We start from the raw sequence: 16,225 nt of genomic DNA, 5'->3' as shown, positions 1-16,225 counted from the left end.
ATTCCACCACAAGTCCGATACAGCCGTCATTTCTACTCTCACTGAGCTACATTGATTTCTGCTTCTGCATCTTCTTCGCCTTCATGGGCCACCTCTGATCAAAATCCTGGTGCTTGTGGTTGCTCTTTTCTTTATGTCCTTACACAATAGCCATATCAATACAAATTGATGTTCAGTAAAATGTTTAAAATTACACAAAGGACATATATGCTTGTTATTAGGTCTTTCTTTGCTATACTTACTGATGCATTCAGTCCCCAAAAAAGTCAATGAAATGTAAGTACTCCTGTAGATTTGTTCCATATTTATGTAAATGTTTATAGTCAAAGCAAACATAAAGCTGACTACAAGTTTGGACAACCTTTATTGTCTATTATTTACTTAAAAATAAAGACATACTCTTAAGAATGAAACTGCAATTTTTTTCAGTTATATGCACACTTTCAGTAATAAAACCTTATTTTAATGCAAATTTTTAGGGCTAGTTTTAACTTTTATCACTGGATGATCAAAGTTAAAAGTGGCCGTCGAATATTTACTATTCCACAATTTGATTTTAATAATTTAATATCTACATCATTCTTTTCTGATACAGTCAGTTATATCTACCACTGCAATCATTTCTACATCTCACTATTACTAGATACCATTCAAGACATTGCAATGTTTGTAAGACTAAAAAAATGTTATCTACAAGTATAACTATGCTGCAGATGATATGGGAAAATAAGAAAAAAAAAACGTTTGATAATAAAAGATTTTTGATGTGCAATAATAAAATGGTTAAATTTTAATGTTGCTGTTGACAGTTACTAATTAATTAAAAATAAACTTATTCTTAATAAAAAAATAGATGTTTATTAATTTTACAAGACAGAAGTAATTCTGCTTTTAAATTTGTCAGTCATTTTACTCACAGTCAACATCACAACATTTTACATGGAGACTACTAATGGGTTTCCCAATGACGATGAACAGCTACAGCCTTCAAATGTGATTAATTTCTCTTTGAAGTAGTTTAAGATTCACACATTTGATACTGTTGAAACAAACAGCACATCTCATATAAGGCTTGCTTCCTGTAGCCGCCAGGACAGATTTTCTGCATCACCTGCTGATAAAATATCCTTTGAAAAAATTGCCTTCAATCACACATGAGCATCACTATCCAAATAATCTTCTGATGGATAAACAGGCGGATAGGGTGCTCCACAGTTTATGTTCACGTAGGTTGTATTTAACTGTATGTAGTGATCCCCAGTAAAATTGGAAAGAATGGTTGATATTTTTGAAACCACTTCAGAGAATGTTGGTCGTGTTTCAAGTTTAGGGTGCCAACATTTTAGCATTACCTCATATCTGCAATCGAAGAATATTGAATGAAGTTATGGTCATGTGAATCAATAATAGCTATCAAAACACACATCTATTTGCTTCTGAAATGTAGGCTTTGAAATGTCTTAAGCCATTATTAATAATTTACTTACAATGAATCAGGACAATATTCAGGCTGCAGTAATCTCCTCCCTTGTAGCAGATAAACCGTAACATCGAATGTATCAACATCAGGATAAGGCGGTGCCCCTCGTGTCATCAGCTCCCACAAAAGTACTCCAAAAGACCACTGGCAGAAACAAGAATTGTTTTTATTCACAAAATTGAACAAAATAGATGTCATGTTGCTGTCCTCCATGAGGTCTAACTGTGACAGACTGATTTCAGTAGGGGAATTGAAGCAGATTTGGATGCATTTGTAGGAAGACTATATATATCACATAAACTTCTATTTAACATTGTAAAACATCCCATGGTACTTCACGATTGATTTAGTAAGCAAAGTTTAACACTATCAAATAAGGGGATATGGGGGCAGAAAAGAAGAGAGGAGGAGAGACTTTGGAGAGATAGAATTCTACAGTTAGACCTATGGCCTCCAATGGTGAGCAAACAAACTAGTGATACAGAAGAGGTTAGAATTGGGACAGTGCACAGGTCTTAGAAGGTTGTAGGCACAAAGAAGTTAGGAACGTTCAAGCCTATCTACTATTCAACTAGATCATTGGTTTTCTTCTACCTTAGTGCATTTAATACACTTTATCTTTTGATATTTCTAATACTTAGAAATCTTTTGATACTGGCCTTGAGTCTTCAGAAAAAGGGTCTAGGCCCGAAACATCAGCCTTCCTGCACCTCTGATTCTGCTTGGCCTACTGTGTTCATCCAGCTCTACACCTTGTTATCTCAGATTCTCCAGCATCTGCATTTCCTACTATCACTGAAAACAGCCTTCCAGCCAAAATGTAGCCATCAACAATCCCCTGGTTCTTTTCTTGCCATTGAGCCAATTGCCTCATAAAATTCTATATAGTTTGATCCTATGACTTTATAGGTCCTAAGTAATACAGCTTAAGAAGAGGGTCTTCAGCCCACTATGTCAAAGCTAGTCATCAAGCATTCATTGTAATTCCATTTTCCAGACTGTAGCTATGGGGCTTCAAGCACTCATCTAAATACCTGTTAAATGCTGTGATGGTTCCCATCCCAACCACTCCTTTGGGCAGTAAGTTCCACACATCCATCATCCTCTAGGTGAAATAAACTCTCCTTAAAATCTATGCCCTTAGTAATTAACCCCTCTATTAATGAGAAAAAGATTATTATTATTATTATCCATGCCTCATAATTTTGTAGACCTCAATCAGGTCTCAATGTTCTCTGCTCCAAGGTATGTAACCCTATGTAGGATGTCTTCGGAATGAAAATGCAACATCCTGATGGCTCTCATTTATACTTTCTCAGAACAATTATATTCTTCCAGTGGTATAATGACCAACACTGCATATATGACTCCAGATACAATCTTGACAAATCCATACTGACTGTCCTTGACTAGTCCATGTCTAAGTGACAGCTTCTCCAGTTTTGTGGAATTGATTCCCTAACAATTTGCCACTACGAAGATACTGAATGGCGTCTAATTATTTAGTCTCTCTCTCACTCCATTTTTAAAAATGTACAATCTTAGAACTCCTTCAATTGAACAATACCAACCTGCAACCAATGAGGAATGGAAAACAATAATAATGTATTCATTCTGTCCTCTTTTGCTTCTTCCACATGTCTTATACACTTTCAAAGCACACATTTTTTTAGTTGCTCTCTCTCCTAATGTTTATCACATCCAACATTATTTCACACTCCTCCCCCATAACTACAAATTCTACATCATCCTCTATTTCTGAAGGCACATATTTATTGAGAACCATACCTACTCACAAATTCCACTTTACACCTAGGTTACCTTTTGGTATTTTATGGGTTATACTCACTACTTTGTAATCTTCTTATTCTTCGTGTTGTTGTATTGTTACAGACCAGACCAAACAACCCCATAATATATTAAGAAGATAGTCTAGATACTGACATTTTCTTATTTTAATGGTAAAGGTAGGATGTTGTGTTTTGTTTGCAATTCAATTGGTCAAACTACTAGAAACAAAACACACCTTATTCATACAATGTAACTAAAATACAGAAAAAATAAAAAAAAAATTTGCTTAACTGTCACTCTATTGAAATGCTTAAGAAAGTGATATACATATTAACAATTACTAATTAACTGTTCCAATATTGTAACCTCCAACAAACACACCCTTGGCAAAGGCAAATTCAGTAAAATAGATTGTCTTACATGCAATTCTAGCAGCAGGAAGAGAATCCCAGCTTTTAGCTGTAACAGAGAGGAATAAAGAGCTTTCACATCCAACTTTAAGACCCCAACGGATGCTGGAAGCGAAAACTAAAAATCCCGGTTCTGTGGGAACTTGATCCCAATCAATCAGCCTGCTTCTTTGTTCTGACTTTTATATGTAAACCCAAGGCCTCACAAGCTATTTATCTTATTGTCCCGGCAGCAGCCTGCTAAGCACCTGTCTCAATCTTTCTTCAGAACAAATTCAGGGCAAAATATTACTCTTAAAGCCATATATCATCACAGGATTCTCTGTAATTTTACTTGGCAATATTTCTTCATGCCCTCTCCTTCCTTCCTAATTTCTTTCTATACTCCCCTTGGATTTCTGAGTACTGAGTACTTGATTTCGGACATAAGCTTTTCATTTTTGCCTTATTTCACTCCGTATGTTCCTTGACAAAACTGTTGTAGATTATGTGTTTGTTATACAATTGGGTCCATTGATCATATTGTGCAGGAATCAATGCAGTGACTTTTAGAATAGTTAACTAAAGAAAAAGCTAATTTATTAAATTTCTTCCATTCAGCCACAACTTACATATCTAAAAAGAATAGATTTTACAGTACACCTGCTTTAAATTATTGCTAACATACATTATAACCGAAGCAATACATTACCACATCAGACTTTGTGGTGAATTTTTGTGTCTGTAGACTTTCCAGGGCCATCCATTTGACTGGCAGTTTGGCACCACTTTTATTATTAATGCTGTAGTACTCTTTCTCATAAATATCTCTTGCAAGCCCAAAATCAGCAACTTTCACAGTATAGGTTTCATCCAACCTACAAATCAAAAGTTATAGGTTTTTTAAAGTTTTACACAATGTGAATAAAAAAAATTGTCGTGATATTAGTACGCAGGGTTAATACTTTAAAAATCTTTTTCACTATTACTTGAACAATTTTACTTTAATTTATAGACCTTTTTATTTAAACATTCCAAGGGGAAAATGATAATATTTGCAGAATTTCTAGTTCATGTACTGTTGTTGGAGGAAGTAGCTTTGTTCCATGATAGTGAGCTTCTGATTTAGAGTGAAGACCAGTCATTTAGCAGATTGAGGGAGGGGAATGTACATGCTTAATCAATTCAAGCAACCAACCTCAGAATTGCACTAGGACAAGCTTGCTAGTGAATTGATTGTCCACCAGCTAAAGGTGATGAACAACACAAAAAATGGGAGATGTGCTGGAAAATATAATACATTACTCCCCATAACAAAAGCAAAGCACTTACCCTCAACAGACAAAGGATTAAAATGTAAGACCAGAATATGAATTCTGTTCTGAATAGCTAAATGAAATATGTCACCAGTCAATAGAATACTTTTTAGTACAGGAAAAGCATGAATTATGGATACTAACTGGGATAAGTATGGAGACTCTTATTTGTGGGAATAACAGTGTTGCAAGTGAACATTTCATGTTACTCCATGAAGAAATGGTGCTGAAGCATTAAGATAATAACCTTTCTCCCAAGGCATCATTGTTTAGTGCATTGATTATGAAAGGGAATCAAACCCATCAGTCCTAATTAGTGTATTTAAAACTGCAGGTCATTTACTGAAGACCATGAAAGTTTCTAGCAGTCTGCTGTCATTTTAGCAACAGTTTTAACCTAGACAACAACTTTGACATACACAACATACGAGGGCCCTTTCTGGAAGCAACTGAGTAGTGAGGGAAGAATTATGTGACATGACTATTGTTGCGAAGAAAAATTTTGAGAAGGCTTTCAAAGCTGGCTGAAAAAAATAAAGTAGTTTAAGGGAGAAGTTCCAGTGAGTAAGGAAATAAATGTTTGAAGGTTCTGCCAATAAAAGTGCTGATGGAGGAATATCATATTTGGATGTGTGCAATGTCACTGGGCAATTACTACAGAACCACAGGTTAATGTTCTGGGGACATGGGTTCAAATCTTATCGTGGCAATTTGAGTTCAATTAAAATCTTGAGTGCTTACGAAGTGACATTTATTGAAATAATGGGGTAGAGTCAAGAGGTGTGTGTTTTACACTGTTTAACATGGTAAATCAACATGCGAGTAAAGAATGGCTCCAGTACTTTCCTTCAGTAACTGCCTCTGAATAATACCATCAACAAATGCAGACAGCTTTTAAATGTAACAAACATTGAATCTGCTTTAATGTAGTATGAATTTCAGCATGTTCATTGATGAGTGAAGCAAATGCATTGTACATTTCCAAGAAATTCTACTTTCACACTTACATGCAGTTTCTCGCTGCAAGATCTCGATGAACAAACTTTTTACTTGCAAGGTATTCCATCCCTTTTGCAACATGAAGTCCAAAACTAATTAGATCCTTTACTGTTGGATTCTGTAGTAAACATATAATTATCAGTGGCTTTTAAACAGATTCTTTCTAAAGTGATTTGTTATAGCCTGATGAGTCTGATATAACATATCCATCAATAGTTTTAAGAGGTTTGTGAGGTAGCAGTTGGTAGTGTTTTGACCTGTGGGTGAGAATGTTTAAGGTCAACTCTGCTTATGATTTGAGCACAGAATCTAAATTGGCATTTGAACCGAATATCTTCATTGCCTGTGATGAGATTTTAAAGCAGTTCTAAAGAAAAGTAATGTCATCATCCAGATTTCTATTCCTCCCTTACTGCACTGCCATCAAGAACAGATGAAATGTTTGTGGGAAATTGCTGTGTGCAATTTTGCTGCCACTCATGTCTACTTAACTACAGCTATCAAACATTAGCGAGGATCCAAGGCAATAAAACACTTTGGGATATGTTCACGATAGCTTGGATTTTGCTATTTGTGGTGAAGCAATCAAAATTATTGCTGACCTCAAAGGCAGCTGCCCATAAACACTGGGCCATATTTGCAGTACGGATTTCCCCTTTCCCTACTTATGTGAATTTCATGATAATCCCCAAGCAACAGTGTTGTTCACCTTGCAGGATACCCAGTCAATTATATTAAAGAATCTCAGGACCAGAAAACTGAGCAATAAAGTGCACTGATAAGCTCCATTTTTATATAACTTTTGAAGAAACTAGAAGAAAGACGGGTCCCTATATGTCAGAAGTTAAAATAAACAAATTAAACATTTGAAAACAGTGGAATTTTTATTGTAATGCAGTAATTTGACATTACACAAATAACAATTAGTTTAAGGATCAGAAGTAGTTTTTAGCAATAAGGTAGCTTGGTGTGCATTTAAAAACACTGTTCACCACATCAACAAGACATAGCTTTCTTGGGGAGTTTTAATCATATTAATATAGGCTAAAGGGAGATATTCTAATTAAAGCAATAATTTCTAAAGGTTCCTCAAGGGATGCCAACAGCACACCTTGTGGTCACACAAGAAATTTCTGATAACAGCTTTGCGATTTCTGCTCATGTATGGGCACCAGAAAATGCTGACCATTTCTTTATTGAAAAAAAATTCTTTGATGTGATGTGGACTTTGCAAATCCCAGCATTTGTTGCCCATCCCTAATTATCCTCGAACTGCAAGTCTTGCACAGCCACTTCAGAGGATAGTTAAGAGTCAACCACATTGCTGTAGATATGAAATCACATGTAGCCAGGTGAAATAAGGAGAGAATAGTTACCTCACTGAAGGTTATTACTGAAACAAATGAATTTTTAATCAATGATATGAATCATGATCAACGGATCAATGATCAATGAATCATGGCCAACCATGATTGAGACAAGCTTTTGATTCCATAATTATTAACGTAATTCAAATTTCTACCAGCTGCCATGATGGGATTTGAACCTATACTTGAAAGCATTAGCCTGTGCTTCTGGGTTACGAGTCTAGTGATGTTACCACTCCATGACTGCCTCTCCTATGACATAGGACTTGTTTTTATTACAATGGACATGGTCTATTCAAGACAAATCATGATAAAGTGATAAACATGATATTTTGCTCAAACTCTCCATATAATGGTACATAGCTTTCATTTTACATACGTGACTTTCATCTCTGATGAAGTTCCGTAGGTCACCGTGTTTCATATATGGCAGCACTACCAGTGGAGATCCTTGGTTTGGAAGACAGATTCCAAGCAGAGAAAGAACGTTGATGTGTTTGAAATCTTTCATTATTAATCCTTCCTTCAGGAACTGAGCTACTTGTTCCAAGCAAGTGATTCCTGTACAAGTAGATATAGGAGAAGTAGCATCTCATTTAGTGTTCTTGTGCACCTTCAGTTTGTACAGGTTACTCAACTTTTTTAAAAAAAATCTGATTCAATATGCACTTTCAGTCATGCATTGGGAACAACAGCAAAACTAGAATATAATACATTTAATATTTTATATACTTACTATTTAGAGACTTCACTGCACAATGTATACTATTTCCATCTTGAGACTGGAGTGTTCCATGGAATACACAGCCAAAATGGCCTATTAAATTACAAAAGAAAAGCAAAAGCAAAATTACGCAGAAAGCACACATGGACACTGAAAACACATTCAGAGCAAGAGGTAATCTGAATGGGGCTAACAGTTAGATGCAACTAGCCAACTGAGTGCTGTTTGAATCTGAACAAGTAGTTATGGGAATGCTTTTTGCCACCTTGCCATTCTTCTTGTGCCCAGCCATTTGGCATTCGTCTGTTTTCTGCGCAAAGGCATCTAACCTATAGCATCAGGACCTCTACCACAGGTAAGGCAAGGAGGCAAGTCCTTAATCCACCCTGGCTAACATAGGGATTGATTCCTGTGCTTTTGTCAATGATTTGATGCACGTTACCTATCGAGCCAACAGAGACAACTGGCCTAATTGATTGCACCCACATTAGTCTGTGTACTCTAGTATATTGTGCTGCTGAGTTTATGAATCCCCAAAGAGAATTGATTATCTCTGATGTTGCAAGGGCATTGTGCAGAAAAGCTTCCACATTTACTGTGACTTGATGACGTAACTAGTGGTTAGGCAATAATTGCTGCAAATTAAGTCATTCATTTAAATGAAAAATATATAGGGGGAATCAGAGGGCTCTTGTGGTTCAGCAGTAATGTCCCTACCTCTGAACCAAGAGGCCCAGATTCAAGCCTTAACCGGTCCAGGGATGTGTAACAACATCTCTGAACAGGATGGAAACAAAATATATAAAGAGGATCAGAGAAGAAATGGAGTTTGGAAGGAGTTGTAAGACTGAGGAATTAATAAAATTTATCCACAAAGAAAGTGGTTTTGGCTTCTGTATTACTGACTGGCCTGGAGCTGTTTTAACACAACTGAGATTAACTTTGATTTTCATGGTACATGGTGGATAGTCTACTAGCCCAAATCATTAAAATAACTTGGGATTTAGGGGAAGGTCTGCATTTTTGTACATTGGTATGCCAGAGTCCTGCTCCACCATTTTCCATTAATGGAGAAGTCTCTCTCATACTACATTCTCAATATACCCTGCAATTCTGCATCGTGTATTTTCAAGTACTAATAAACTTTAACAAAGCAAGGTCAACAATTGCATATGTTTGGACCCTGCCGATGGATCTATAGATTAATGCAATACTTGGGACAGTATTTAGTTACACAGTAAAAATCAAAGACACAATTTCAGGACAATGTTGAAGTAAAAGACCTCTGCGAATATGGCAAAAACTCATCACATGAGTGAAGCAGTAATTGCTTTTCCAACAGATAAAAGATGGTATCATCATAAGTTGAATGATATATTAAATAATTTCACTGCCTCCACAGTGCTTTCAGTTTTAAGGCAGAAAATGTTTTGAAACTTACCTCTTCCAATCACCTGTGTGGTGTGCGTTATGAGCCGATCAGTGCTAATAATCATGTGCTGCACTTCTTTCAATAGTTCAGAGTCTAAGCTGCAGAAGTTGATGTTCATGTTGTTCTGAAGCAGTGGTACGGTTGACTCCGAGTCTCCACTTGATGCTATGCAAGTAAGATCTGAATGAGAAAACTGGGCTTGTCGGTGTGATGCTGTTTGTGCCAAATTCTGAAACTGATCTATTAATAAAAAAAAAAAGAAATTTATTTTCAACTGAAAGGAATTTTTTTACATTTAGTAATAACTTCAAAACTAAAAGAAATATCAAGATTTCTAATGACACACACTGCAGTTCTTCCTCAGAGGGTCATGGAGTACTTTATTTGCCCATTCTCAGTCTGTAACAATGGGCAGCACAAATGCTAAGCCCAGCTTCTCTCACCTGTAAATGACATCTGAACAAAATTCAGGAATAAGGCAGAACTACAGATATATTCATGCTGGATGTGAGATTGCTCGCTGAGCTAGAAGGCTCATTTTCAGACATTTCGTCACCATTGTAGGTAACATCACCAGTGAGCCTCCAACAAAGCACTGGTGATATGTCCCGTTTTCTATTTATCTGGTTAGGTTTTCTTGGGTTGGTGATGTCATTTCCCATATTGATGATGTCATTTCCTGTTCTTTTTCTCAGGGGATGGTAGCTTGGCTCCAAATCAATGTGTTTGTTGATGGAGTTCCGGTTGGAATGCCATGCTTCTAGGAATTCTCATGCGTGCCTCTGTTTGGCTTGTCCTAGGATGGATGTGTTGTCCCAATCAAAGTGGTGTCCTCCCCCATTTGTGTGTAAGGATATGAGTGACAGTGGGTCATGTCGTTTTGTGGCTAGTTGATGTTCATGTATTCTGGTGGCTAGCTTTCTGCCTGTTTGTCCAATGTAGTGTTTGTCACAGTTCTTGCAAGGTATTTTGTAGATGACGTTTGTTTTATTTGTTGTCTGTATAGGGTCTTTTAACACATTGATTTGGAGCCAATCTACCATCCCCTGAGAAAAAGAACAGGAAATGACATCACCAATGCAGGAAATGACATCACCAACCCAAGGAAGCCTAACCAGATAAATAGAAAGCGGGACATAACACCAGCACTTCATCGGAGGCTCACTGTTGATGTTACCTAGAATGGTGACAAAACATCTGGGAACAAACCTTCAAGCTCTGAACCAGCTTACATCTGGAACACAATAAAGACGCACTCTCTTGTGGACTGAGAGGAGGAGAGTGCTGTCTTGGAGGTAAAAGGAGGACGTCGGGTTGGCTGTGCACCCTTGCGACCAGTGGATCTTAATGCTGGCTTCGGCCTAACGCTGGTTCAGGGGAGCAGCCAACCTGCAACGATGGCTGCGGCAAGTGCTCGTGCCCCAGGTCAGGGGGTCTGGAACACCATCTGTGTTTCTGTAAAGAAGGTGGAGGAAGGTGGACCTGTGGACCGCACCTTCTTCGTGAAGAGGGTCCTGTTGGACTGTAGCGGGTTCGCTGCTGCGGACATTTACTGCCTGCAGGATTTCCCCGGAGGAGGTTTTTACGATGTGACCTTCAGGAGTGCCAAGCTTTGCGAGCGCTTCCTGGAGGTTTTCAAGGAGAAAGGAGGTGAGGGCCCCCTCTCTGTATTGACCGCTGTCCTGCTGTTTGTGATGCCAGTGCAGAGGAGCCGTATGGTGACTGTACATATGTACAACCCGCATGTGCCAGCAGTTGATGTCCTGACCTTCCTTTGAAGGTACGTGAAGGTGGAAGGGGACCTAACTGACATCATGGACCCCTTTGGCATCTGGACCAGTAAGAGGCAGGTCAAGGTGACGCTGAGGATGGGCGCGGACGGGAACATCGTACACCCACCGTCCAGCTTCGCGATCGGCGGGAGCAAGGGCTACCTGACCTATGCAGGGCAACCTAAAGTCTGCCAAGCCTGTGGTAGGTCAGGTCATGTGGCGGCCGATTGCAAAGCCACCATCTGCAGGGAGAAGGGACACCTTGCAAAGGATTGCCCACAAGAGAAAAGCTGCAACCTTTGCGGGGAAGTGGGCCACCTCTATCGGGCATGCCTGCAGCGGGGGACCACCTACGCCCAGGTCGCCGGCAGGGGCAATGCGGGGCCAGCCCCCCTGGAGGAGAGGAAGGCACCAGGGCCCTGCAAAGACCCCACTAATGTGCAGGAGGGCCAGGTCGTGCAGGAGGGCCCAGCCCCGCAGGATGGGCCCAAGGCCAGCAAAGCGCCCCTGCGGGCTCCGCTCTCCCCCCGACAACCCGGAGTCGATGGAGGTGGCGACAGGCGACCCCAGGGGAGCGGACGACGGTCCAGAAAGCGAGGAGGAAGGTGCATCGACGGGCCCAAGAACCGCGACCATCAAGTGGGAAGAGGCAGCTACAGGGGGGCTATAAGAGCTCCTCTGACGAGGGGGATTCAGAGAGGGCCCACCCGAAGCAGAAGTTAAAGATCTCAGGGGAGAAGGAAAGCAGCACCACGCTTCCAGGTGATGGGAGGCGTTCCGAGGCTCCCTCTGACACCCAGTCAAGTGTCGCTGGGGCACTGGAGGGGCCCCCGGAACTTCCAGGCGGGAAGGAGGAAACAGCGCGTCCCCAGCCTGACCCAGAGCCGGACCCTCCTGCCTCCGCACCCCCGGCAGGGGGATGCCACCCAGAAGGAAGCACGGACGGTTTCCTGAGCCCGGACAGCGTCCAGCAGTTAGCTCGGGCAATGGGCATGAAGGGACAGATGGAGGGGCTGGACCTTGGACTTGGGGAGGGTACTGCGGTCACTGCCCACAATGGGGGTACGAGTTGCGAGCATTAATGTGCGCAGTGTCAAGTCCACCGCAAGATGTGTATCCACGTTGACCTACCTGACCACCATCAAGGCGGACCTCCTGTTTCTGCAGGAGTGTGGGATACCGCACCTCGGTAGGTACGGGGAATGGTCCGGCGCCTGGACCTGTGGGCCTTCGATCTGGTCGGGGGGTAACGACTGTCGCTCCTCGGACCTGGCTATTCTGCTGCGGGGGCGCGACTTCACCATCTCTCAAGTTCAGGAGGTGGGGGGGGGGGGCGCCTCCTAGTGGCTGACATCACCTACAGGAATGCTCCCCTGAGGCTGATCAACGTGTACGCCCCAGTGGTACGGAATGAGCGGTTGGCCGTCCTGCAGCGGCTTCCACCCCTGCTGGCTACATCCAGGCCGGTCATCCTAGGCGGAGACTTCAACTGCATCATCGATGCAGATGGAAGATCCGGTGTGGGGACAGCGGGTGGGGGGAGTCAACTGGACGTCACGTCCAGATTCCTGATGGGCACGGTGAAGGACGCCAAACTGCTCGACGTCTTCAGCACCCCTGCAGACGGAGCGCAGCGGAGGTACACCTGGTCACGGCCAGACGGGTCTATCCGCTCAAGGATAGACTTCCTGTTTGTGTCACGGGCGTTCTCGGTCAGGTCCACCGGCGTTGAGCCAGTGTTCTTCTCTGACCGCTGCCTCCTGCTGGCCGACTGTCACTTACAGGACGACCAGCCGGCCGGCAAGGGGGCGTGGAAGCTCAACACGACTCTGTTGACCCCAGAGAACGTCGAGGAGCTTAAGAGGGAGTACGCCGGTTGGAGAACCGTGAAACCCCTCTGAGTCTCCAGGCGACCGGTGGGAGACGGTGAAGGAGAACATCAAGAGGTTCTTTGTCCTCAAGGGTGTTCGGAAGGTGAGAGAGAGGCGGGGAAAGCTGTCGTGACTCCAGAAAAGGGTGCAGAACCTGCTCCTTCTGCAGTTGATGGGGGTCGATGTCACGGAGGACCTCCGTGAGGTGAGGGGCCAGTAAGCCTCGCTCTTCGCCGCGGAGGCCTCCTGGAAAATCTTCCGGTCCAGGGTCCGCACCGTGGAGCAGGACGAGACGTGCTCGCATTTCTTCTTTCAGAAGGTGCACAAAGAGAGCTCTGTGCTTAGCCGGCTGAAGGAGGACGACGGCTCGGTGACGTCGTCTCGGCCCGACATTTTGAGGATCAGCAGATCCTTCTATGCCGGACTGTACGACACGAAGCCCACGGACAGCATGGCCTCCAAGTCGTTCCTGTCGTCTATCACGGAGGTCTTAGACGACGGCACGAGGGAGTGGCTGGACCGGCCGATATCTCTGGACGAGCTGACCAGAGCCCTCCAGTCCTTGGAGAGGAATAGGACTCCCGGAAGCGACGGCTTACCGGTCGAGCTGTATTCCGCTCTGTGGGACCTGGTCGGCCAGGACCTGCTGGAGGTGTACGATAGCGCGCTTCAGGCAGGGGAAATGTGCAAGTCCATGAGGAAGGGCATCATCACCCTCATTTACAAGAGGAAGGGGGAGAAGGAAGAAATTAAGAATTGGCGTCCTATTTCACTATTGAACGTGGACTACAAAATCCTGGCCAAGGTCATAGCCAACTGGGTCAGGTCTGTCCTGGAGTCGGTGATTCACCCTGACCAAACCTGTGCTGTGCCAGGCAGGAAGATCGCTGAGAGCCTCGCGCTCATCAGGGATACGATCGCCTACGTACAGGACAGGCGGGTGGACACCTGCCTCGTCAGCCTGGACCAGGAGAAGGCCTTCGACAGGATCTCTCATGCTTATGTGAGGGACGTCCTCTCGAAATTGGGGTTCGGGGAGGGCATCCGCAATTGGATCTGGCTGCTCTGCACCGACATTGTTAGTGCAGTCTCGATCAATGGGTGGGAATCGGACAGTTTTCCCGTCAGATCTAGATTCAGGCAGGGCTGCCCGCTCTCTCCTGCCTTGTTCATGTGCTGTGTGGAGCCCTTCGCCGCATCCATCAGGAAGGACGTGAGCCTGAAGGGTGTGACTATCCCAGGCAGCGGAGGCTTTCAGGTGAAGACCTCCCTGTACATGGACGATGTCGCCGTCTTCTGCACCGATCGTCGGTCAGTGAGTAGACTGTTGGACATCTGCGGCCAGTTTGAACTGGCCTCGGGTGCCAAAGTCAATAGGGGTAAGAGTGAGGTCATGTTCTTCGGGAACTGGGACGACCGCTCCTTCATCCCCTTCACTGTCAGGACAGACTACCTGAAGGTGCTGAGTGTTTGGTTTGGTGGAGGTGGGGCGTGCACTAAGACTTGGGAGGAGCATATCACCAAATTGAAGCAGAAGCTGGGCAGGTGGACGCTCCGGTCCCTCTCCATCGCGGGTGAGAACCTGGTTGTCAGGTGCGAGGGGCTTTCAGTAACGTTGTATGAGGCGCAGGCCTGGCCTATTCCCTGGACCTGCGCCACTGCGATCACCCGGGCCATCTTCCACTTCATTTGGGGGTCGAGGATGGATCTGGTCCGCAGGGACACCATGTACAAAGACCTGGAAAATGGGGGGAAGGGCGTACCGAACGCCACCCTCGCCCTGACGGCTACCTTTGTGTGCGGCTGCATCAAGCTGTGCATAGATCCTCAGTACGCAAACACCAAGTGTCACTACTTACTGAGGTTCTACCTGTCCCCGGTGTTGCAAAGGATGGGCCTGGCCTCGTTGCCGCGGAACGCTCCGAGTAGTTGGACCGTTCCGTACCACCTGTCCTTCGTGGAGAAATTTTTGAAAGGAAACAGCTTTGACCACAAGGCCGTCAGGCAGTGGTCAGCACGTAGTATCCTCGAGACCCTTCGGGAAAAGGAGAGGGTGGATCCCGTCGTGTGGTTCCCCACGCAGACTGCCAAAGTCGTTTGGCAGAATGCCTCATCGCCAAAACGTTCAAACAAGCACAAGGACATTGCTTGGCTGGCGGTGAGAGGGGCTCTGCCAGTGCGATCCTTTTTTGCATGCCCGGAATCTCTGCGCCACCGCACGCTGCCCTCGAGGCGGCTGAGGGGGGGACGAGACTGTCGATCACCTCCTTCTGGAGTGTGCCTATGCGCAGGAGGTCTGGAGGGGGATGCAGTGGTATTTGTCGAGGTTCGTCCCGAGCAACTCCGTGACGCGGGACTCCGTGCTCTATGGGCTGTTTCCCGGGACGCACACCAAGACCAACATCAACTGTGCCTGGAGGACTGTCAATGTGGTGAAAGACGCTCTTTGGTCTGCCCGCAACTTGCTGGTCTGCCAGCTGAAAGAACTGACCCCGACCGAGTGTTGCAGACTGGCGCACTCCAAGGTTCAGGACTACGTGCTGAGGGACGCGCTAAAGCTTGGGGCAGCTGGTGCCAAGGCGCGGTGGGGAAAGACCGCGGTATGAAACCCCCTCATCCAGAATAGAAAAAAGGGCCCATCTGGTAACTGGGCCCAGCTGGCGCCTTCCCCAACTGGTCAGGGGGCCAACTGGGACTGTGCGGGGTGACGACTGCCGGGGCATTTTCTTTGCTTTGTTTTTTTTTTTCTTCTTTGTTTTGTTTGTTTTCCCTTTTGTTGGTGTACATACCCCCTGGGTAACCCGGAGCGGCTTGCATGACTGGGTAGGTGTATAAATGTTTTATTTTTTGTACATCTTAGAAATAAAGTATATTTTTTCAAATAAAAAAAAAGTGACGAAATGTCTGAAAACGAACCTTCCAGCTCAGCGAGCAATCTCTCATCCAGAACCTCAACCTGAGCTACAAATCTTCTCATATATTCATGCTGTATATGCGTTCCTTACCACATTGTATTTTGTGAAAATAATTGCCAGTGTTTAGCTCTTACTTAAATTATTTTAATTGTTCCTTCAAATACAAAAT

The 16,225-nt window shown here is 43.7% G+C and overlaps 1 protein-coding gene across 1 annotated transcript in view; it reads right to left on the bottom strand.

The window, feature by feature from the left end:
* Positions 1–419: 419 nt before the first annotated feature.
* The window catches only part of met (MET proto-oncogene, receptor tyrosine kinase), a 130,846-nt gene continuing 115,040 nt past the window's right edge, over positions 420–16,225 (bottom strand). The window contains exons 15-21 of the mRNA XM_048549059.2: positions 9,508–9,738; positions 8,079–8,159; positions 7,722–7,903; positions 5,984–6,093; positions 4,373–4,538; positions 1,488–1,624; positions 420–1,359 (exon numbers count right to left, since the gene is read on the bottom strand). Of these exons, the coding sequence (XP_048405016.2) occupies positions 1,149–1,359; positions 1,488–1,624; positions 4,373–4,538; positions 5,984–6,093; positions 7,722–7,903; positions 8,079–8,159; positions 9,508–9,738 (1,118 nt within the window). The 3' untranslated portion in view covers positions 420–1,148. The remainder of the gene's footprint in view (positions 1,360–1,487; positions 1,625–4,372; positions 4,539–5,983; positions 6,094–7,721; positions 7,904–8,078; positions 8,160–9,507; positions 9,739–16,225) is intronic.

This window comes from Stegostoma tigrinum, chromosome 18 (genome assembly GCF_030684315.1).
Source record: "Stegostoma tigrinum isolate sSteTig4 chromosome 18, sSteTig4.hap1, whole genome shotgun sequence".
NCBI classification, from domain to species: domain Eukaryota; kingdom Metazoa; phylum Chordata; class Chondrichthyes; order Orectolobiformes; family Stegostomatidae; genus Stegostoma; species Stegostoma tigrinum.
This window is presented reverse-complemented; position numbering and strand designations above follow the sequence as displayed.